Below are 24,296 nucleotides of genomic sequence, written 5' to 3'. Positions count from 1 at the left end.
TAGCTGAAGTGCAGTCACCGAGTCTCACCACCTGTGGCCTCCCCCGTCAGGAAGCTGTAGAGATGTTCAAGATGTGCTTCACAAGTATAACACAAGGGATCCCCTGGTATGTGCAGTGTTGTCTTATCTAGTCAATAAAGAAACAACCAAAGAAAAAGATACGTGAGGTTTTGGGGGTGACTCTGGGACGCCACTGATCACTCTCTAGCCTCCTGGAGGTGTCGTGGGCCCAACTAGACGAAACACTGATGAAAGGAGGTTCCCATCTGATGACCCCAATGCTCACTGGTCTATATTATAGGGATTATAGGGAATTATTCACTGTGTTTGGTCCATTTTTTTTCAGCACAAGTTTCTTGTGTTTACCTAGCCTGGCTGACGCGTTCACATCTCGATGAGATGGTGGTCTGGGAACTAGGTGTGCATTTTCTCGTGTTTGAGGCGTAGTTTACGAATGCCTAGAGCCGTTTATTGGGCGCTACGAATTTCTATCAAATGGCGTCTGGTTCTTCCCATGCTGCTTTGCGCGCGATTCATAGCCAATTGTATCACTTATACCAGATGACGTATGTATCCTGTGGGGCTCCTGTGGGGCTCCTGTGGGGCTCCTGTGGGGCTCCTGTGGGGCTCCTTTTAGGGCTCCTTGTGGGGCTCCTTGTGGGGCTCCTTGTGGGGCTCCTTGTGGGGCTCCTTGTGGGGCTCCTGTGGGGCTCCTGTGGGGCTCCTGTGGGGCTCATTTTAGGGCTCCTTGTGGGGCTCCTGTGGGGCTCCTTTTAGGGCTCCTTGTGGGGCTCCTGTGCATGTAAAATCTATCTTTCGTTTCTGTTTCTTTCAGATGAAAAACACTTCCCTAAATTGCGACACACGGTCTCTTTCTCTGAATTTAAATAATTTATTTGTGTCATCGGGTTCAGAAGAAAAAAAACCTGAAATGCCGTTTTTACTGGTTTGGGTTCACTATCAGTTCATATTTCTCACCCTGCTGGGTGTCGGCGGGTGGTGTCGGAGTCACAGCAGGAGGCGGAGTCATGGGACGGTCAGCCTGTATAACTGCAGGTCTGGGTTGGACATCGTGGCAGAAGACTGTTGAAAGAAGTCATCATTTTGGAAGCATCCTCAGCCATGGCCCACCTCAGCAGTAAGTGCTCATGCTTGATATCAGATGTTCAGGTTGTTGTGTCTGTGAAGACATCCTGACTCCAGCAACAGATTCACAGAGTTTAACTTTTCTCAGCAGGTCTGATTGTCGACGTGGATCTCAGAAGTCGTGAGAACAACTCGGCTCACCGCACCAGGGAGATCGATGGGGAGCGCTTGATTGTGCGCAGGGGTCAGCCTTTCTCCATGACTGTGCAGTGCTCTGGACCTCTGCCCCCCGAACACCACCTGGAGCTGCTTCTACGCCTCGGTGAGTCCAGTTTAACTGTGTTCCCACAGATGAATGTGCAGAACGCAGCTCTATGATAACAGATGGTCATCACATCAGTCTTAAACTCGTTTGTGTCGGCACATCTTCTGGATGAAGGGATGCTGATCAGGATGTTTTATGAAAACACACACTCACGCTGCAGAGACATTTCTGATCCAAAGAAGACAGAAATGTTCACATTCTCAGACATTTTCAGCACTTCTGACTGAGAGGCAGGTCAAAGTTAAATCTCTGCAGCTGTTACCATGGAAACATCTGCAGATATTCACCTTAAAGCTGCTCAGAACTGAACTAACTCTGGTTCTGCCTCAGATTCTGGGTTTATGTTCATGTTGGAACATGTTTCAGTGAATCTCTGCAGCTGTTACCATGGAAACATCTGCAGATATTCACTTTAAAGCTGCTCAGAACTGAACTAACTCTGGTTCTGCCTCAGATTCTGGGTTTATGTTCATGTTGGAACATGTTTCAGTGAATCTCTGCAGCTGTTACCATGGAAACATCTGCAGATATTCACTTTAAAGCTGCTCAGAACTGAACTAACTCTGGTTCTGCCTCAGATTCTGGGTTTATGTTCATGTTGGAACATGTTTCAGTGAATCTCTGCAGCTGAGTGCTGAATCAAGATCAAGACCTGCTGCTCGTCTTGTGCTGTTGAGTTTTCTGATTCTCATCCAGACTCTTTCTGCTCCTTCAGGGAAAAGAGACAAGGTGGTGATCCAGCTCCAGGGAGAGCGTGGAGCCAGAAACAGGTGGTGGCTCCACCAGCAGGGGGCCCAGGATGAGCTGCTGCTGACTCTGCACAGTCCAGCGGACGCCGTCATCGGCCAATACCGTCTCGCTGTGCTGGTGATGTCACCTGACGGGCAGGTTGTAGATAAGAAGGATGAAAGCAGCTTCCACCTGCTGTTCAACCCTTGGTGCAGAGGTGAGAGATGAAGCCCACATCTGGCTGAGTCCAGCTTCCTCCGACAGTTCGGACCGACTTCAGTCCCAAACTGAAACCGTTTCACTTTCTCAGCTCTGTACACTGAAAAAAACAACTCATAAGATTTACTTAAAAAACTCTTTATAAGTATCTGCACTCAAATGATTTAATTAATATTTAATGCTGCAATATCAAGTAAATTTTACTTACCATAAAACATAACAGTTTTGAAGATATTAAGTAACATTTACTTAATTACATCTAAGTTTTAAGTTATATTTATTTAAACAAATTAAGTAAAGTCTACTTGTTTTTCATAGGCAGGAACATCATTTTACTCAAAATTTTAAGTAAATGTTATATATCTGTAGTATTTGCTGTCATGAAGTAACTTAGTAGATTTTAACGATACACTTTCAGAGTAAAGTTTATGTAGTATTTCTAGGTTTATGTACATACAACTATTAAACATTTAAATTGTATGAGGAAACCAAAGTCAAACTTACTCTTCCCCCATAATTCATGTATTACGTTAATAAAATGTTTAATTTGACTTAAGAAGCTCGAGTTCTTACTGAATCTTAAAAATACAAGGTAGAAATTATGACAGTTACTCTAATGGTTTACTTCACCAAAAAGTCACTTTTTTCAGTGTAGAGTTTCACATCAGATGTTTGTGTTCACTAAGCAGCAACCGTCACATGTTCACTGACACATCGATCATATTCATTTACATTCAAACACACTTCATAATGGAAACCAGAAAGATAGATTTTTTTATTTATTAAAGACTCGTAGTCCAGATCACATAGAAAAACAATCAATAATAAAAGTACATAAAAAGAACATTCATGAAAAAAAATAATAATAAAAACACTCCTAATCTTTTAGGAGGCAATCATACCAATGTTTCCAATATACAGAAGTGTAGCTTACTGGACTATATTTCATGTTAGTCAACAGTAGGATAATTCTATTATTAGACTCATTTAGCCGGTAAATAAATGTACACATAAGCTTCCTTAAAGCAGCCATCAAAGAGCTGACATTCACAGACACAAACAGTTCACCGGCTCTGCTCCATCTGGGCTTCTTTAACTAAAGTCTGAATGCATCATTATAAGCCACCTTCCATCTCTGAAGGCTGGCTTTTTTATAATGGCACCATAAGTGTGCCGTACACAGTGAGCTACAATATGATCTAAACAAGTTCAGTTTAACTTCAGCAGAGCAATATCCACATTTCAGAACCAGAACATCAGCTTGAGCGTATAACGTTGGAACCTGACGGTAAATGTCCTCATCATCTGATCTGCACATGAGCCAGATATTTTACTTCATTTGAGATGTTCAGTCAGATCCCAGACAGCTTAAAATGAGGGGAAACCCTATATGTGTCTTCTTTAGTGCGACATATCAGAATGACACTGTTTGATGGGTTGAATTTAACATCATGAAGTTCACCGCATACCGAACACACATTAAGCAACTTCTGAAGACCGGCTGAACTTGGACTAAAAACCACTGAGTCATCAGCATACATCAAGTGGTTTATAACTGTGTGTCCAACCATACGGCCAGTTTTACACAGATTTAACTGCTTAGAAAGCTCATTCAGATAAAACAGTACAGGGGAGAGGACGCCTCCCTGTCTGACTCCATTACTGACCCGGAAGGGTGCAGACACACAGCTGTCCCACTGGACCTGCATGGTTTGATTGGCACACCAATAAGACAGACATCTCACTATGGGGCACTTTACACGGAAACGAAAACGGGTTAAAAACGCAAAACCTTTTTGCGGATGCACTAAATAGTTTAGATGGTGACGGCGTTTTGGGGGCATGAAAACGCAAAAAAGTGAAACCGCCCTCCAGAGTGGAAATCTTGAAAACGCTCCACTGTTGCGCCACCGTGTAAAGGATGAAACCGCAAAACTGCGTTTCTCGTCACATAGAAATGACGTGACAAGCATAATAAAGCGCCAGAAAACCGTGGGAAACACATCAGTAGGCCATCAACATGTCCGTCCCTGCGGACTTTCAACTCGCCTAAGGCGCGGTAATTGACGTTCAAGAGTCATTTCATCAGATAACAGCAATGATGAGCGAGAGTAGTAAAGAACAGACCAAAAATATGAACTACGTTCTCGAAATTCTTGAAGTTCATAGAGAGAGCAGGCGACCAGACAGCTGTGGGTGAGACCTGAGAGGACTTCTCAGTGGTGGGATAACTTCATGAATGGAGTGGTAGACGACCAAGTGTTTACTGCATCGATAAATATGAAACATCACACACTTTTGCGTTTCCGTATGCACGCAGAGTTTCACCCTAAAACGCTCGTCTAAATGCAGATTTAAAAGTGAAAACGAAACGCCACTTTTGCGTTTTGGTTTCAGATCGTTTCTGTGTAAAGGTAGCCTATATATTTAGGCACCAGCTCGACTCAATTTCAGAAATAATTTCCTGTGGTTTACCCGGTCAAAGGCCTTTGTGGCATCTAAGAAACACAGAAAGATCGTAGAGTTCTTGCTATCATAATTGCTGAATATTATAAAAGCTTCTCATCACCCTGCGGGTTCATGCAGCTCCTGTTTTCTTCACCTTCAGAAACTAGAGGAATCCTCACCAGCTGCTTCAGATCTGATGCTGTTTGTGTTTGTTGTTGTGAGCATCGAGGGCACGAAGCCTCTGCAGAGATTAGGATGTGAGTGTAATGTTTACAGCTCTGTCAGTACTTTGTGTTTCCGTGTGCGTCTCTCAGATGATGTGGTGTACCTGCCTGATGAGAGTCTGCTCCCGGAGTACATCATGAATGAAGATGGAGTCATTTACATGGGGACCTGGGATTACATCCGCAGCATTCCCTGGAATTATGGCCAGGTACCATTTACTGTGTGAATGCACTGTGTGTGTGCACGTGGGCGTGCACGTGGGCGTGTCAGCCCAGTGTCTGACCCGTGTGAAGTGTCACAGCAGTGTGACAGTGGAGACTTCTCTGGATGAGACGTGTCAGAATGTAACCAAACCACACAAACACGAGCTGCTCCCTTCACAGCTCGCTGGAGGACGGACAGGAAGACAAACTACCAGACAAACACAGATCTGCAGCACAATTTAACTTCCACAATCTGAAATACAGTCAAATCTCATCACTTCTTCTTTTTTTTTTCCTGCATCAGCAATCTTTTTTTAAAAATATGTAGGGCTGGGCGAGTTAACTCGTTATTATCGAGTTAACTCGGTACTTATTTAACGCCGATAAATATTTTATCGCGCATTAACGCAGGTTTATTTATTTATTTTTTAATTAATTAATTACATTTTTTTAAAACATTTTTTGGGGGGCTTTTGTGCCTTTAATGGATAGGAAAGTTCAGAGAGACAGGAAGCAGGGGGCAGAGAGAGGGGGAACAACATGCAGCACAGCAAAAGTACAGGCGCCTACTTAACCCACTACGAGCGGGGCCAAAAGTGTGTTTGCACAACAAATGTTATGGCACTTTCATTCATATGGCAGCACATTTAAAATAAAACTAAATGCTAAAAGCTATACACTACTTTGGAATTCATTTTTGGATTCTGCGTACAAATGCGATTAATCGTGATTAATCAGGGAAATCATGTGATTAATTAGATTAAAAACTTTAATCGTTGCCCAGCCCTAAAAATATGCCATCTTCAGGAACTCAAGGCACAAATGTTCAGGTCGTGACTGAAAATGGCTTTGCTGAGGGGTTTGGCCTCAAATGTCACATTTACCACAAACACATACATTTCTGATTTGCTGCATGACCTCGAGACAACTATTGATGATTTCCTCCTATTTGAACCCTTTTTGTGGGGCTTGACATGAAAATGGCCTCAGCTTTTCAATCTTTGATTCAGTCATCATAAACCATGATAGTTATCTTCAGACCATGACTGGAAACAGGTCGACCAAAAGCCTTTTAAAGCAGAAGGATTCGTCAAAAACCTGCAAAACGGACTTTCATCACTGTTGGTCCTCCCGATCTGGAGCTCATTATAATAACATTATTTGATTATTTAACATTATATAATGAACCATAATCTGCATCAGAGCAACACAAAACGCTCAGAAGGGAATTGAAGACTTAAAAGGTCAACACCCAACCTTTACTTTCATGTTTTCCCTTCTTCTGTTTCTCAGTTTGAGGATTATGTGATGGACATCTGTTTTGAAGTTCTGGACAACTCCCAAGATGCTCTGAAGAGCTCAAAGATGGACGTGGAGCGCAGATCCGACCCCGTTTACGTCAGCAGGACGATCACTGCGATGGTGACGGCAGCAGTTTACTGACAGCACAGGGACACTTATGGAGGGAAATGACTTTGACAGCCTGGGTCTGTAACACGAACATCTAAAGCCTCTCCTCCACCTGTGCAGGTGAACGCTAACGGCGACAGGGGTGTGTTAGCCGGGCGCTGGCAGCCACCGTACTCTGATGGAGTTGCACCGAATCGATGGACCGGTAGCGTGCCGATCCTCCGAGAGTGGAGCAAGGCCGGCACCGGAGCGGTGAAATATGGCCAGTGCTGGGTGTTTGCTGCTGTCGCTTGCACAGGTGAGACTCTCTCTGGTTTTACTGCTGCACCGCTCAGAGGACGGCTGAACCGTTCTTTAATCCATAAGAACCCACCCTTTAAATGTTCTGGAAAATTCCATGAAAAACTTTATCCTTTATTTCAACTCATGAATTGCCAGAGTGACCCATACTTAACATCCTGGTGGGTCATGTGACAGGTTATATGTGATTTAGTCTTCCCATAATAATAACATTTCCAAGATGTCTGTGTGCCAGGTTACCGCTACGGGCAGAGCTAGCTAAATTTAAATTGCTTGTTTTTGGTTGCTAAAGGAAAGATTTAAACCATTTAACACCCATTGACACATCTTTGACATCTTTGACACATCTTTGACACTAGGGAGTGTTATTTTGAGAAAAATGTCAGAAACTTGTTCTATATAGTCTGTTTAGTCTCTTTTATGTCCCCCATAATTTTCCTTGATGGAGAAATTATCCAGGTTCTTAACGCCCAATGTGACAGTGGGGGGTGGTAGTCTGTGTTATGACCCCCTTAATTTTTAATTTAAGTAGAAATGGGTCCGGGTTCTTATGGGTTAAGGTAACATGCAGTCCGTCATAGTTAGTCCACAGGAACTCTGCTTTACAGACATGTCACTTAAAGTGTCCACTACTCTAAACTAGGCGTGTCAAATTAATGCGTTTATCGCGATTAATTAACTGCAGTCATATTTAGCGCGTTATGTTTTTTAATTGCGTTAATCTCGTTTTTAATCTCTAACTTTACTGCTTCTGTATGCGAGTTGCCGTTTTATAAAATCTGTTTTTATGCGTTGGGCTTCTTGTTCTTGAGTTGTTGGGGGTGGGCAGCAATGGTCAGTTGTGTTTGGGAGGGCAAGGTGAGGAGACTTGAAAATGGAGGAACATTAAGATCTGATTTATTGGTCATGTATACACATGAAATTTGTCCTCTGCTTTTAACCCATCGAGGTACAAATGCGATTAATCGTTGACACACATATATGCACATGCACATGCACATGCACAGGGTCACACACTCAGAGACAGATACCAAACTGGAGCAGTGGGCAGCCATGAAGCCCCCAGGTAGCATGGGGTCACAGTGCATTGCTCAAGGGCACCTCAGCCGTGACAAGGAGGTGGACTGACACCCCTCCAGCTATCAGTTCCACCAATCTTTTTTGAGTGACGAGAGTGGGAATCGAACCGCCAACCTTCCGGTTATTGGACGACCGACTCTAACCACTGAGCCACGGCCGCCCCAACATGTGAGAGTTGTCGGTCCAATGAATGGAAAATTTCACAAACGCCCATCACAACGGCACCATTGATAGATGTAAAGTGATCTTTGTAAGAAGGAGTAAGGGTTACGGTATGGTTAGGGTTAGGGTTGGTAGGGTTAGGGTTGGTAGGGTTAGGGAAGTAGGGTTAGGGTTAGTAGGGTTAGGGTTGGTAGGGTTAGAGAAGTAGGGTTTGGGTTGGGGTTGGTAGGGTTAGGGTTGGTAGGGTTAGGGTTAGTAGGGTTAGGGAAGTAGGGTTATGTTTGGTAAGGTTAGGGTTAGTAGGGTTAGGGTTGGGGTTGGTAGCGTTAGTAGGGTTAGGGTTAGGGTTAGTAGGGTTAGGGTTTGTAAGGTTGGGGTTAGTAGGGTTAGGGTTGGTAAGGTTGGAGTTAGTAGGGTTAGGGTTAATAGGGTTAGGGTTAGTAGGGTTAGGGTTAGTAGGGTTAGGGTTAGTAGGGTTAGGGTTAGTAGGGTTAGGGTTGGTAAGGTTAGGGTTAGAAGGGTTAGGGTTGGTAAGGTTAGGGTTAGAAGGGTTAGGGTTAGGGTTAGTAGGGTTAGGGTTAGTAGGGTTGGAGTTAGTAGGGTTAGGGTTGGTAAGGTTAGGGTTAGAAGGGTTAGGGTTAGGGTTAGTAGGGTTAGGGTTAGTAGGGTTAGGGTTGGTAAGGTTAGGGTTAGAAGGGTTAGGGTTAGGGTTGGTAGGGTTAGGGTTAGTAGGGTTAGGGTTGGTAAGGTTGGAGTTAGTAGGGTTAGGGTTTGTAAGGTTAGGGTTAGAAGGGTTAGGGTTAGGGTTGGTAGGGTTAGGGTTAGTAGGGTTAGGGTTGGTAAGGTTGGAGTTAGTAGGGTTAGGGTTGGTAAGGTTTGGGTTAGTAGGGTTAGGGTTGGTAAGGTTAGGATTTGTAGGGTTAGGGTTAGAAACAATAAATGACTTTATAAAGCCACTTTTTTGTTATTTATCAATCTTTTGATCTGCTACAATAATGTAATGAGTTTAAATTAAAAATACATCAAATTGAAAGCTTTTCTCTGCATTTTTTAGGTAAGATTAAAAAAGAGATTAATTAGATCAATTGGTTACAGTTCATAATTAATTAATCTCTCAATTTTTTTAGTCTCATGACAGCACTAATCTAAACCATTCATATCAAACGCAAACATATTGAACAAAAACAGGAGCCTGCAGCCAATGAAGGAGCCACATTTAACCAGCAGGTGAGACTCAAAGAGAAAGAGAACCACCAGTCTGATGTGTGATCTTCTCATAGTGCTGCGCTGTCTTGGAATCCCAACTCGCCTCATCACCAACTTCTCTTCAGCCCATGACACTGATGGGAACCTCTCTATGGACGTCCTGGAGAACTTTGAGGGCACAGATAAGCGAGACAGCAGCTGGTAAGATCACAAACACACACACATGATTATTTGGTAGAAGACCTCACATTATTTAACGTTCTATGATGTCTTTTCTCTCCTCCTGCTTTTAGGAACTTCCACTGTTGGGTCGAGTCCTGGATGAGGAGAGATGATCTCCCAAAAGGAAATGACGGCTGGCAGGTTTTGGACCCAACCCCTCAAGAACGGAGTGATGGTACCGTCCTGACTTTTAACTTTTACATTCACATCCCGTCTTTGACTCTTCTGACCACCGTCCATTTGATCTTGACATCTAAAAGTGGGACTGGAAGCTGGTTTAACCTGATAATTAGGGATGCACCAATCCGCTCGATATCTGAGGTTTAGTATCGGCCGATACGACATCTGAGGTTTAGTATCATCCGATACCGACATCTGAGGTTTAGTATCGGCCGATATGACATCTGAGGTTTAGTATCATCCGATACCGACATCTGAGGTTTAGTATCGTCCGATACCAACATCTGAGGTTTAGTATCACCCGATACCAACATCTGAGGTTTAGAATCGTCCGATACCGACATCTGAGGTTTAGTATCGTCCGATAACGACATCTGAGGTTTAGTATCGTCCGATACCGACATCTGAGGTTTAGTATCATCCGATACCGACATCTGAGGTTTATTATCATCCGATACCGACATCTGAGGTTTAGTATCGTCCGATACCGACATCTGAGGTTTGGTATCGTCCAATACCGATATCTGAGGTTTAGTATCGTCCGATACCGACATCTGAGGTTTAGTATCGTCCGATACCGACATCTGAGGTTTAGAATCGTCCGATACCGATATCTGAGGTTTAGTATCGTCCGATACCGACATCTGAGGTTTAGTATCGTCCGATACCGATATCTGAGGTTTAGAATCGTCCGATACGACATCTGAGGTTTAGTATCGTCCGATACCGACATCTGAGGTTTAGTATCGTCCGATACCGACATCTGAGGTTTAGAATCGTCCGATACCGACATCTGAGGTTTAGTCTCGTCCGATACCGACATCTGAGGTTTAGTATCGTCCGATACCGACATCTGAGGTTTAGAATCGTCCGATACCGACATCTGAGGTTTAGTATCGTCCGATACGACATCTGAGGTTTAGTATCGTTCGATACCGACATCTGAGGTTCAGTATAGTCCGATACCGACATCTGAGGTTCAGTATCGTCCGATACCGAAATCTGAGGTTCAGTATCGTCCGATACGACATCTGAGGTTTAGTATCGTTCGATACCGACATCTGAGGTTCAGTATCGTCCGATACCGACATCTGAGGTTCAGTATAGTCCGATACCGACATCTGAGGTTTAGTATCGTCCGATACCGACATCTGAGGTTTAGAATCGTCCGATACCGACATCTGAGGTTTAGTATCGTCCGATACGACATCTGAGGTTTAGTATCGTTCGATACCGACATCTGAGGTTCAGTATAGTCCGATACCGACATCTGAGGTTCAGTATCGTCCGATACCGAAATCTGAGGTTCAGTATCGTCCGATACGACATCTGAGGTTTAGTATCGTTCGATACCGACATCTGAGGTTCAGTATCGTCCGATACCGACATCTGAGGTTCAGTATAGTCCGATACCGACATCTGAGGTTCAGTATCGTCCGATACCGAAATCTGAGGTTCAGTATCGTCCGATACCGATATCTGAGGTTTAGTATCGTCCGATACCGAAATCTGAGGTTTAGTATCGTCCGATACCGAAATCTGAGGTTTAGTATCGTCCGATACCGATATCTGAGGTTTAGTATCGGCCGATACCGATATCTGAGGTTTAGTATCATCCGATACCGATATCTGAGGTTTAGTATCATCCCACACCGATATCTGAGGTTTAGTATCGTCCGATACCGACATCTGAGGTTTAGTATCATCCCACACCGATATCTGAGGTTTAGTATACCGATATCGATAGAGAAAAACAGCGCAGCATTATGGATTCAAACGCTAAGTTTCATTGTGTGGATCATTCTTCTGTGCAAGGCAACATCAGCCTTTACTTAAGAATTTCTTTCCTATTTATTTAAAAACAAATAAACACATATAAATGTACTGAATTACTTATTTATTTAATAATTGTGCACCAGTAAAACAATCTTAACCTTAAAAATATAACAAGTGTAACTGGTTCAGTCAGTGCAGTTAGGGATTAAAACTCCAATGTAAAACTAAATATTAAATAATAAAGGAGCTAAAATTGAGAGAAAAAACAATAGCTTCAGCTTGGATGGTAGACTTTCAAAATAAATAGCAATCAGATCTTTATGTAGTTTAGTGCAATTGGGAATTAAACATCCATTAAAAAAGCATCTGAACAAAACAAATAAAAAGTGGTAAAAACTAAAAAGGCAGAATCTTTGCTCCTCAGGTGAGTTTCGCTGCGGTCCGTGTCCTGTGGCGGCCATCAAGGAGGGAAATCTGGGAGTCAAGTACGATGCAAAGTTTGTCTTCGCTGAGGTGAACGCTGACATCATCCACTGGAGGGTCCGACCGGACGGCCAGCGAGAAAAGGTTTCCACCGTCGGATCACTTTAAGTTGATGTGTTTCAGATGGTTAAACAGCTTTAATAATGAAGGCTGCTGTGGTTCCCCTCACAGATCAGCGTGGATCAGAGAGGCGTGGGCAGGAACATCAGCACCAAAAGTGTTTACGGGGACGTCAGAGAAGACGTGACTCTGCTGTACAAATATCCTGAAGGTCAGCCGGAGGGCAGGGCGGGAGGAGCGGACGGATCAGTGATGATCACGTTTCTTAGCTCCGGGGTTCACCTTTACTGATGCTGAGAAGCCTCCATCTGCTGACCTCCAGGTGGAGCTGACAGTCTTGGGTCGTTGTTTTCTCCACAGGCTCAGAGAAGGAGAGAGAAGTGTATGAGAAGGCGGGTCGCCGGGTCACCGAGCCGACCAATGAGAGTGCAGCACCAGGACGACTGAGACTTTCAGTCAAACATGATCATCCTGTCTTCGGAACGGACTTTGATATTATCCTAAAGGTAGGCGACCTCAGGCTGTAACCCAGAGATACTCATGTGGCTATAACAATAACAATAAATTTATTCAAATAACACAGCGAATACTGCACAGTATTAAGTATTTTTTATTAATTATTAATTAAAGGGACAGTTCGCCTCTTCTGACATGAAGCTGTGTAACATCCCATATCAGCAACATCATTTCTGAACATCTTCTTACCCCCTGCTGCGTCCTGTGAGCAGAGTTCCAGCCTCGTTTTGGTGTTGATGAAGGTAGTCCGGCTAGTTGGCTGGGGTTTAAAAAATAAAGCGTTTTGCTTCTCAAAACAATATGCGTTCAACAGAGTAATACATTTGCATCACAAAATGAGGTCTGACTTTTTCCTGGAGAACCATTTTGTGATGCAAATGTATTACTCTGTTGAACGCATATTGTTTTGAGAAGCAAAACGCTTTATTTTTTAAACCCCAGCCAACTAGCCGGACTACCTTCATCAACACCAAAACGAGGCTGGAACTCTGCTCACAGGACGCAGCTGATATGGGATGTCATTCCGTTCATGTCAAAAGAGGCGAACTATCCCTTTAAACCACCGTCACACTTGACTGCAGAGCACGCTAGCTCCTTTAGCCGGCGCGAGATGCAGGCACAATGAATAGTTTTTTAATTGAAAAAGGGCAAAAACCAGCACAAAAACCATGCTCATCCTGAATGTCTCACTATGATTACAACAACAAACTACAAATACAACATGAAGAAAGTCGAGGACGTGCACGCCAGCTCCCGCTCATCCCAGTATTAAAGGTGGGGTCTGAGATCTTGGAAAAACGGTTCCTGCAAGCTATATCTTTGAAAATACACAACCTTGCCTCTCCCTTCAGCCCACCCCTCGATACCACGCCTTCAAAACACATGAACGAGTCACGAGTCTGTGAACGCGCAGGGGGGAGGTGTGAGGGGGGCTGACGGTTGATTGGCATGTCAGAATCCAATAGAAGTAACTCTCATCATTACTTCTATTGGTCAGACATTTCCTCTTGCTACACCCTCTACAATGGACTAAAATATATATATTTTTCCCCAAACATTCTATTTTAGTGGGCGCAATGGGGTTGTGAGGAGGTTTTCAGACAATATGATAAAAAATGCTCCAGAAAACATCTCATACCCCACATTTTAAGGCAAATGTGGTTTGAATTGAAAATGTACTGGCTGTGTTGTTTCTTTTTTCGTGGGATGTTTTATATGTAGAAATGCATATTTGCAAAAGGGGACTTTAGTATGTTGTGGTAAAAGTGGCTCTTCCCTTGATTTAGCTCTGTGAAAACAACAGTGAGCATCACTGCTGTAACCGAACAAAAGGACTGATGGACAGATAAAGGTTGACGGATTCACTCACAGTGAATGTGGAGCTGCTGCTCGGACAGTCTGAGTGATGGTGAATGTGCTCTGTTCACAGCTGCAGAATTACACCGACAAAGATGTTCAAGTTCAGCTGAACATGCTGGCCATGGCTGTAACCTACAACTCTCTCCACGGGGGGGAGTGTAAGAGGCAGGTGATTGATGTGACGGTGCCAGCTCACCAAGGTCAGCATCTCACAGAAATGTAAAAACTGTAAATGTAAAAAAAAAAAGCTTGTTTCATATGATATGTGACTCAAAACAATTTGTTTTCAAGACTTTTTCATTTAAGGCGAGACACGGCGGGCAAAAACAGGGATTTTTCATGCAGTGGTCAATTTTTAGATTTAGGGCCAGTCTACTCCTTCAATATGTGTTATTTCAAAACATAAATTAAAATGTTTATTTCATCACATTTTGTTTAATCGCGGAAATACGTTTCGCCCAAATTTACCAAAATGAATTCCTCTATTTAAATCATTTTTTTGTATTTTTCCAGTATCAATATCTCAGTCTATGGAGCACCTACTAACACCAAACTTTCCAGTTATACACTTAGCAGTATTCTGAAGATATTTACAGAAGGATTTGTTGATAAATCATTCCTGGCCAGATTTATGTGACATTATAATAAAAAAAATATGGCGAAAATTGATGTTTTTTAGGCTATGGGCAGTATATTTTGATTTCCTAGGAAATGAAAGCAGATATCCTGAAATCCCTCTGTAACTTTCTTTTCATTTTGTGTGTAAACAAGCACCTGGCTTTATCACATGTTCAGATCTAGCTTCCGGAAATATATGCAAATGTGCGCATAATTAATGAGATAATGCCTAATTTGCATAATTAAACATACAAATTTCTAAAACTTGTAATACATTTACTTTTCATACTTATATAAGTAATCAACTGAGGAAGTTTCATGGTGATATCTATTATTTTAAAATATTACCCTATTCACCTGTAGTGTCTCGCCTTAACAAGATATTCCAGATGTATTGTCTTCAAACACGTCCCTATATCTGGCTGAAATAGAACTTGTTAGGCAGTTGTGTCTTATATTAAGTGTAATGAGATATTTTTACTAGAAAAGAGACAAATATACTTGGTAAGACTTTGATTTTTTCCAGTGTGGCATCTTATCGAGCAGCAGCCGTGTCTCACTGCACTCTTCTTCCATTTCATTCTCAAATAATTGTACTTTTATGAACTGCTTACCTTATTCTGTGTTGTGTGTGTTCAGAAAACAAAGAAGTGCTGCGTCTGCGCTATGAGGACTACGCCGAGTGTGTCTCTGAGCATCATCTGATCAGGATGAAAGCACTGGTCGAGGTTCCAGGGCCCGCAGAACCCGTCATGACTGTGGTCACCATCCCACTGAGAATGCCTGAGCTGCTCATACAGGTGGGAACGCATCCCTGAAACTCACGGAAAAAAGAAAAATTACGTGAAAGCAGCAGGATGCACACTGTGGACCTTTGGACGTTTGTTTGAGTTTGTGCTGCAAAATGGCTTATTTTAAACCGATATTTTTCAGAACCGTTTTCCATATAAACTAGGGCTGGGCAACGATTAAAAGTTTTAATCTAATTAATCATGATTTCCCCGATTAATCGCGATTATCAAATCAAATTTATTTGTAGCACATTTCATGTACAAACAGTTCAAAGTGCTTCACATAAAATAAAAGCATTGCAGCAGGGAGTGGAAGAAGCATTAAAAATACATAAAAGAATATAAAGAGAAACAAATAAAATCATTTAAATGAATTTAAAAACAAGCAACAGTCCAGATAAGTTCAAAGATATCGTGCAGATTTCATGCATAGACACATGAGAACAGAAATGTCTTTAACCTGGATTTAAAAATGTCTCCATTTGGTGAAAGTTTAATCTCCACTGGCAGTTTGTTTCACTTGATCAATTTTCGATAAATCGAAAATTTCAGCATAATCTGCTTAATTCTCACTTGTTCCTTAATACCAAATTTGATTCTTCCCAGCGGCTGTGTTTGGTGATGCTGAGCCGTCCACAGACAGAACAGGATCGGCATTAAGTGATACCATAACATCTTTCCATACAGATTAGAATTAAAACCAAGGATTACTTTTATGGCTGGGCAACGATTAAAATGTTTAATCTAATTAATCACATGATTTCCCTGATTAATCACGATTAATCGCATTTGTACGCAGAATCCCAAAATGAATCCAAAAGTAGTGTATAGCTTTTAGCATTTAGCTTTATTTTAAATGTGCTGCCATATGAATGAAAGTGCCATAACATTTGTTGTGCAAACAGACTTTTAACATCAGCATCTTTCTGTAGTTTTTATATAGAAGCCTCGCTCCACTGTCTGTTTCCTTGAATGACTTGCTGCTATCAGTTGTGTGTTTTGCCTTTAAGTGATATTTTAGACTGGAACTACTACGCTGAGAAGACAATTCAACTTGGCAGTGTTTACAGATGACTTTGGTTCTGTCGACTCCGCCGTCTGGAAGAACTTTAACATGAAAATGGCCGAGTAAAAGTTCCGTACCCTTCTCCATGTTTGGTGGATCCGCCGATTACTTTCTTTTCCTGTTCCACAGCAGACAGCAGCAGACTTTTACAAAATAAAAGCCTGTGAGCAACAGACTTTTACAAAATAAAAGCCTGTGAGCGACAGACTTTTACAAAATAAAAGCCTGTGAGCAACAGACTTTTACAAAATAAAAGCCTGTGAACAACAGACTTTTACAAAATAAAAGCCTGTGAGCGACAGACTTTTACAAAATAAAAGCCTGTGAGCAACAGACTTTTACAAAATAAAAGCCTGTGAGCGACAGACTTTTACAAAATAAAAGCCTGTGAGCAACAGACTTTTACAAAATAAAAGCCTGTGAGTGACAGACTTTTACAAAATAAAAGCCTGTGAGCAACAGACTTTTACAAAATAAAAGCCTGTGAGCGACAGACTTTTACAATAATAAAAGCCTGTGAGCAACAGACTTTTACAAAATAAAAGCCTGTGAGCAACAGACTTTTACAAAATAAAAGCCTGTGAGCGACAGACTTTTACAAAATAAAAGCCTGTGAGCAACAGACTTTTACAAAATAAAAGCCTGTGAGCGACAGACTTCTACAATAATAAAAGCCTGTGAGCAAAAGACTTTTACAAAATAAAAGCCTGTGAGCAACAGACTTTTACAATAATAAAAGCCTGTGAGCAACAGACTTTTACAAAATAAAAGCCTGTGAGCAGCAGACTTTTACAAAATAAAAGCCTGTGAGCAGCAGACTTTTACAAAATAAAAGCCTGTGAGCAACAGACTTTTATAAAATAAAAGCCTGTGAGCAACAGACTTTTACAAAATAAAAGCCTGTGAGCAACAGAGTTTTACAAAATAAAAGCCTGTGAGCAACAGAGTTTTACAAAATAAAAGCTTGTGAGCAACAGAATTTTACAATAATAAAATAAATAATAAAACCTGCGTTAAATAATTAACGAGTTAACGCAATAATAAGGAGTTAACTCGCCCAGCCCTAATATAAACATAAAACTGCTTTTCATCAGATTCCGGGGAAGGTCACTAAAGGTGACAAAGCGACGGCCTGCATCTCCTTCACCAATCCGCTGCCCGTCCCTCTGAAGGCTGGCGTCTTCACCGTGGAGGGGGGCGGCCTGCTGCCTGCCACTCAGATCCCTGTGAAGTAAGAAATAAGATTCCAGCCTGACACTTTGCTGTCGACATTCTGATGTAAATCAAAACTATCTAACCGGAGTTTGACAGGAACCGCCGCTCATTAACGGGACATGTTCACGTTCTTCTTCTCAGTCATGACGTCGCTCCGGAGCAGAAGGTGTCCGTGAAGTTGTCCTTCACACCGACTCGAGCCGGGGTGAGGAAGCTCCTGGTGGTCTTTGACTCCGACCAGCTGGGGGATGTGAAGGGAGTCGCCACTGTGGTCGCTCACAAGAAGACAAGAAGAAGCATTTCCAGCCAGGCTTAGATACAGTGCAGGATTCCACATTGATTCTGGTCTAACAGCACGCCAAAGGCAGACGTCCGTCTGATTTTACACAGAACTGCAGAAGTTTTATTATATGGTATATATGGTATCTTTTAACTTAACTTGACTGTTGCTTGTTTTTAAATTCATTTAAATTTAAATGAATTTATTTGTTTGTCTTTATATTCTTTTATGTATTTTTAATGCTTCTTCCACTCCCTGCTGCAATGCTTTTATTTTATGTAAAGCACTTTGAATTGTTTGTACATGAAATGTGCTATATAAATAAATTTGATTTGATTTGATTTGAAACCAAAGTTTAACATGTTCAATGTAGAAATTCTACACCAAAAATGAAAAAGAAAGAGGGGATTTGCACACACAGAACATCACAGAATCACAGACTCTAATGGGAACGAATGAACTGTTGCTATGTGAATCAGGAAGTTCGTCCACTTTCAGTTCCAATATGTGTGTATCTGTCCGTCAAAAGGATATTATTCCAGAAGTGGGTGGTTTCTTCAGATGGGTGGACTCAGTTTTTCACACGCTGCTTCTGCATTTTGTCTCAGTTTTAGTTCATAAAGTGTTCTTGTTCATCTTTTGGGATTTACCTCATTTTAAAATGCGGTAAAGAGCAGATTATTCCCTCATACAGTAAACGTCAGCATTTAAAGTAATGTGCTGGTGACACAAACCACAACTCAGACATAAATGCTCGTTTATTGAAAGTATTATTTCATAAATCACTTTTAAATCAAAAGATGCAATAATACGATGAAAAAAAGATGCATAAATATTAGGATGAAATCTGAGGAAAAATGTTTGAAACATTTTCACCAATAGGATTAGAAACAGTGCACAAAGGGAATGAAACACAGCAAACTGGGCGGCACAATGGGGCCAATTCTGACCAAACAATTAGGGGAACACACGTGGTCCCTCACATGTGGAACCCACTGAGCGAACGCTGCCATCTGTGCGTCACTGTGCGTCACTGTGCGTCAAACCCACAGTCAGTTCGCTTTGGACTGACTTTACAGCCACATTATATCTGAGATCCCTGATGGTTTTAATTTCAGTCATTAGTCAGGCACCAGAATCTCATTTCCATCAGAAGTAAAACGATGTAAAGATGCAAAATCCAACTTTTTGTGTGCATTGTAACCCTGGAAGGTGTTGTTGTGGAGAAAAGGAGTCGGACTCACCTTTGCAGCCTCTTATGGGGAATTTATTGAACATTACCGTCACAGAGACATGTACATTTCAGCACGCACGGAAATTCCCAATGACCTTAGCTTGTGAGATCTTCTTAAACCTCTTGATATCATTCTGTGTGTATGTGGCCCAATCCTAATCTGTATCTGAGAAAGCTGCTACACCTTCGTCATTGTAAAAACAGAGTTCATTCTGTCCTGCTACTCCCCACAGGCCAAATCTAGGCTAAAAACCTACTTATTTAGGATGGCTTTTAATACCCAGTATGATGGCGCTTTCATCTTATTTTATCTTTTGTTGTATTTTATTGCTTTCACTGTTATTTTATTGTTTTTATTTGTTTTTACTTCTTCTTCTCTTTATTTATTACCTGCTGTAAAACACTTTGGTACATCGCAAGGAATGTCTGTAAAGGGCTGTATGCAGCGCCCCGGGGCCACAGCCAACCAGGGGCCTCGTGAGGGGCCTTGTAAAAAAAAAACAACCTTTTTTTTTTTTGTGAGGGGCCTTGTAATATTAATAAAATAATAAACTATCGCAATCGTGGGCCTACATTAATGTACTGTTAGATAAAGTTTAGAAAAATACCGTAAATGAACGCGCAGTAGGTAGCCTGCTGTAAGCGGCATGGTGGGTCACACACGTCAAAACGACAGCGAAGTGCACATTTTCAAGATGAAGGAAGAGTTGCGTGACGCTTGAAAACAGATCGGTTAATAATTCACAATTTATTTATTAACGTTTCGCATATGAGACGTAACCTGCAACTAGTCTTAATGCTTTGGGAAGGATTCAATAGACTATGTATAGCAACGGCTGTAGGTATGTCTCAAAGGTTTCGCTGCTGCCTGCTCGAGAGTGATTTCGGCAACACTAAGCCCTGCATAGTGGTAGGACTGCTGGGTTCGTGGATTTCGGTCTGTTGATTGAGAGAACCATGGGGTTTGCGTTTAATGTATTTTAATTCTTAAAGACCTTTCTGTCTTTATATTGTGTGTGTTGGCGTCAGTGGCTGTGGCAGTACAGTGGCCTACATTGGTGTGTGTGTCGGTGTGTGGCTTTTATCTCGGGCTACGAGCCTTGTGGAGGTTACTAGAAGTCCTTTGCAAGCAGCAGTCCTCTGTGGTCGGACCTTTTGTAGCTGCGCTGAACCAAATGTAGCATCAATTGTGCGCTTGCACCACAAATATTCTAAGGGCGTTTTCCCGACATAACGGCAAGATAAGGGTTGACAGGTAGCCTGTGAGGGGGCCCCAAAAAAATGTAGTCCCGGGGCCACGGGTGTTGCTAAAGCGCCCCTGGCTGTATGAATAAAGTACATTTACATTTTACTTTACATTACGGTCATTCTGCAGACGCTTTTATCCAAAGCGACTTACAATGAGTGTGTTCCACATCGGTAGGCAAAAGAACTTCAGGTCACAAGAAATCATAAGTGCATTTCCTTCCAAAACCAAACAGCTAAGAGCGTACATTTAAATTACAAAGGGAATGAAACACAGCAGCTCTAATGGAATCACACATTGGCTCAAACTGGGCGGCACAAAGGGGCCAATTCTGACCAAACAATTAGGGGAACACACGTGGTCCCTCACATGTGGATCCCACTGAGCGAACGCTGCCATCTGTGCGTCACTGTGCGTCAAACCCACAGTCAGTTCGCTTTGGACTGACTTTACAGCCACATTATATCTGAGATCCCTGATGGTTTTAATGTCAGTCATTAGTCAGGCAGAAAAAAAACATTTCCATCAGAAGTAAAAAGCTGTAAAAATGCAAAATCCAACTTTTTGTGAGCATTGTAACCCTGGAAGGTGTCTCCAACATCTTAAAAGATAATATCCTCTACATTGTTTCACCAGGAGCCATTCAGCCCATAATAAGCCCATAATAAGCCCGTAATAAGCCCATAATAAGCCCATAATAAGCCCATAATCTTACAGTACCAGATGAAGATGTGCTGGTTTCACTCAGACCAAAGGTTTGATTCTCTTTAATCAGAACCAGGAATCACAGGGATGTTATTTCTGTGTTTCTTGCGGACGACCACGGTGGCGACTCCCTTCACGTCCTTCAGCCGGTCGGAGTCGAAATCCACCAGAAGCTTCCTCACCCCGGTCCTCGTGGGAGAGAAAGACAGCCTCACAGATACCTGCTGGCCGGCTGAAATATCCCCACTGAGACAAAAAGGAAGACAAGAACGCTTTAGTCTGCCAAGAGCCGAGCTGAGCAGGTGATCAACTGATCCAGAGAGCCCGAGGAAGAGTCGAGGCCCAGCTGAGCAGCAACACCAGGCGGATATTTGGCCTGGGCCTCAATTTATTATTATTATTTTTTCTCCCTTGTCCTGTCCAGCATTATGTCAGCATAATACCGTTTATGCTAAACACATTTGCTTTGCCAAGGGAAGCTTTATGAATGTAAAGCTCCCCTCGATGCCCATCAACTGCTTATTTATTCATTTACTTTTGTTACAATACTTAACATTTGATAGTGCCGAACCGGACCGGGGGACAGAGAGAGAGGGAGAGCGAAGAAGGGAGAAAAAAAGAACAGAAATATGAAGAGACTGTAATGACCAGATCAGAAAACCCGATAATTCAACCAGACACAAGCTTAGTGGTAAAAGGTTTATTGGATCACAGGTGCTGGACAGGAGTTGAATGTAGCTGGAGTCCGGATAATCCTCCAATGGAGATGTGGATCCGTGATGGTCAGAGTCCGCTCCAGGGTACGGAGAACAGGTCCAGAGAAGACAGTCAGGGGTAATCCAAGATTGGGTATGATCCTGAGGATCCAGGGAGGTCTTCTGGAGGTAGAGGGTTATAATCCACAAAGGTGATTCAGGCAACGGTCGGAACAGGAAATCAGGAAGACAAAGTAGAGAGGTGAGGCTGGACATCTGCTGGCTGTGAGGCTTGCGATAATCTGGCAGGGAACTCTGGCAGGAAGGAGTTGATATAGGCGGAGTGCAGAGTGGGAGAGAGCAAACGTTAATCAGGCACAGGTGAATATCATGAAGGCAATTAGTGTCAGAGCAAGGAGCAGACCAGGAAATGAACAGCTTCCAGGCTGCAACATTACAGTACCCCCTCCTCAACGTCCGGCACCCGACGGACCACCAGGTTTATCAGGATGGAGGCGATGGAATTCCTTGATGACCGTCTTATCAATAATGTGTCTAGCAGGAACCCAGGTGCGCTCTTCAGGTCCATATCCCTCCCAGTCAACCAAGTACTGGGTGCCACGACCCCAACGTCTTGACCGAAGGATGCGATTGATGGTGTAGACCGGCCCCCCATCAAGGTTTCGGGTGGGAGGAGGGGGCCTGGAGGGGGGCGAGAGGCAGGAGGAAGCATATGGTTTGATGCAGGAGACGTGGAATGTGGGATGAATGCGTAGAGTGCGAGGAAGCTGTAGACGAACTGCCACTGGGTTAACCACCTTAGAGATAGGAAAGGGTCCGATAAAACGAGGAGCCAATTTTCTACTCTCCACCCTTAGAGGTAGATTCTTGGAAGAGAGCCAAACCTTCTGCCCAATAGTGTACTGGGGTGCGGGGATGCGGTGTCGGTCAGCACCTCTGCAGAAGACACTGACCGCTTTAAGGGCTCTTCTGGCTCTTCTCCAGGTCCGCTGGCAGCGGAGAGCAGCGGCGTGGGCAGATGGGACCCTGGCTTCCTTCTCCTGGATGGAAAACACGGGTGGCTGGAATCCATAAACTGTGTAGAAAGGAGACAGACCAGTGGAGCAGGATGGAAGAGAGTTTAGAGCATGTTCAACCAAAGGTAAATTCTGTGACCAACTGGTAGCATCCTTTTCACAAAGCATCCTAAGCTTCACCTCAACCTCCTGGTTAGCACGTTCCGACTGACCGTCAGTTTGGGGATGAAAGCCAGATGAGAGGCTCACCTTGACCCCCAACAGACCACAGAACTCCTTCCAAAACTGAGACACAAATTGAGGGCCCCGGTCAGAAACAATGTCGGAAGGTAGTCCATGCAAACGGAAAACTTCTCGGACCAAGACTCCACCAAGCTCCTTGGCCGAGGGGAGTTTCTTGAGGGGAACCAGGTGAGTCATCTTGGAAAATCGGTCCACAATAGTGAGAATAACGGTATGGCCATTTGATGCAGGCAGTCCAGTTATGAAGTCCATGGCTATGTGAGACCAAGGTTGATGTGGAATGGGTAAAGGCCTGAGATGTCCGGCTGGCGGTCTGCGGGAAGACTTAGACTGAGAGCAGGTATGACAGGCAGCAACAAAGCCCTTAGTGTCAGAATATAACGTTGGCCACCAAAAGCGTCCCCGGATGACAGACAGGGTTTTACTTAGGCCAGGATGACAAAACAGACGAGAGTTATGACAGAAACAGAGTACCTCAGTTCGGAGATGATTAGGGACAAACAGGCGATCTGGTGGGCAAGTGACTGGGACCGGGTGCAGTCGATGAGAGCTCTTGATAGACTCCTCCAACCCCACCCGAGAGACTGCCAGTCGAACGGAATCAGGTAAAATAAATTCTCCACTCTCACTAGCTTGTTCCTTAGCTGATGGCTCCAGTATTCTGGACAGAGCGTCAGGTTTGATGTTCTTCGTTCCTGCAGCCTTAGATCCATCCTAGTAGCCAGGTCCTCCAGGTCTTTCAGCGTCTCCGGAGTACTATGAGTAGTGAGCTGGTCCTTGATCTGCTCAGACAGCCCTCGGTAAAACACATCGATTAGTGCATCTTCATTCCACTTACTTCCTGCTGCCAGAGTGTGAAATTCAATAATATAATCAGTGACTCTTCGTCTGCCCTGTTTAATTGATAGCAGACCTCTGGCAGCTTCTCGGTCAGGTAATACTGGGCTAAAAACTCGTGCCAGTTCTTTAGCAAAGTTCTTATAAGAATAACAAATCCCTGAGTCTCTTTGCCATTCAGCCGTTCCCCATAACTTAGCGTGGTCAGAAAGCAAGGAAATAACATACGCTACCTTGGATCTCTCGGTAGGGAAGGAAGACGGCTGCAGCTCAAAATGGATCTCACACTGTGTTAGGAAGGCTCTGCACTGTGAGGGTTCGCCTTTAAAAACTTCAGGTG

The 24,296-nt window shown here is 43.1% G+C and overlaps 1 protein-coding gene across 1 annotated transcript; it reads left to right on the top strand.

The window, feature by feature from the left end:
• Nucleotides 1–1,122: 1,122 nt before the first annotated feature.
• LOC142384912 (protein-glutamine gamma-glutamyltransferase 2-like) lies at nucleotides 1,123–17,995 on the top strand. Its single transcript, XM_075471218.1, has 15 exons — nucleotides 1,123–1,138; nucleotides 1,238–1,408; nucleotides 2,127–2,357; nucleotides 5,122–5,240; nucleotides 6,529–6,657; nucleotides 6,766–6,943; nucleotides 9,468–9,594; nucleotides 9,687–9,790; nucleotides 11,996–12,138; nucleotides 12,226–12,325; nucleotides 12,475–12,620; nucleotides 14,060–14,189; nucleotides 15,247–15,407; nucleotides 17,559–17,695; nucleotides 17,821–17,995. The coding sequence occupies exons 1-15, from the start codon at nucleotides 1,123–1,125 to the stop codon at nucleotides 17,993–17,995; spliced, it is 2,067 nt and encodes a 688-aa protein (XP_075327333.1).
• The last annotated feature ends 6,301 nt before the right edge of the window (nucleotides 17,996–24,296 follow it).

This window comes from Odontesthes bonariensis, chromosome 7 (assembly GCF_027942865.1).
Source record: "Odontesthes bonariensis isolate fOdoBon6 chromosome 7, fOdoBon6.hap1, whole genome shotgun sequence".
In the NCBI taxonomy this organism is placed as follows: Eukaryota; Metazoa; Chordata; class Actinopteri; order Atheriniformes; family Atherinopsidae; genus Odontesthes; species Odontesthes bonariensis.
Note: the sequence above shows the minus strand (reverse complement) of the source record. Positions and strands in the feature narration are given on the sequence as shown.

Excerpts from the sequence above, each read along its gene's own strand:
- LOC142384912 (XM_075471218.1), top strand. Across the intron at positions 14,190-15,246 it reads GACGGTGCCAGCTCACCAAG|AAAACAAAGAAGTGCTGCGT; the intron begins GTCAGCATCTCA and ends GTGTGTGTTCAG. Across the intron at positions 17,696-17,820 it reads GCCACTCAGATCCCTGTGAA|TCATGACGTCGCTCCGGAGC; the intron begins GTAAGAAATAAG and ends TCTTCTTCTCAG.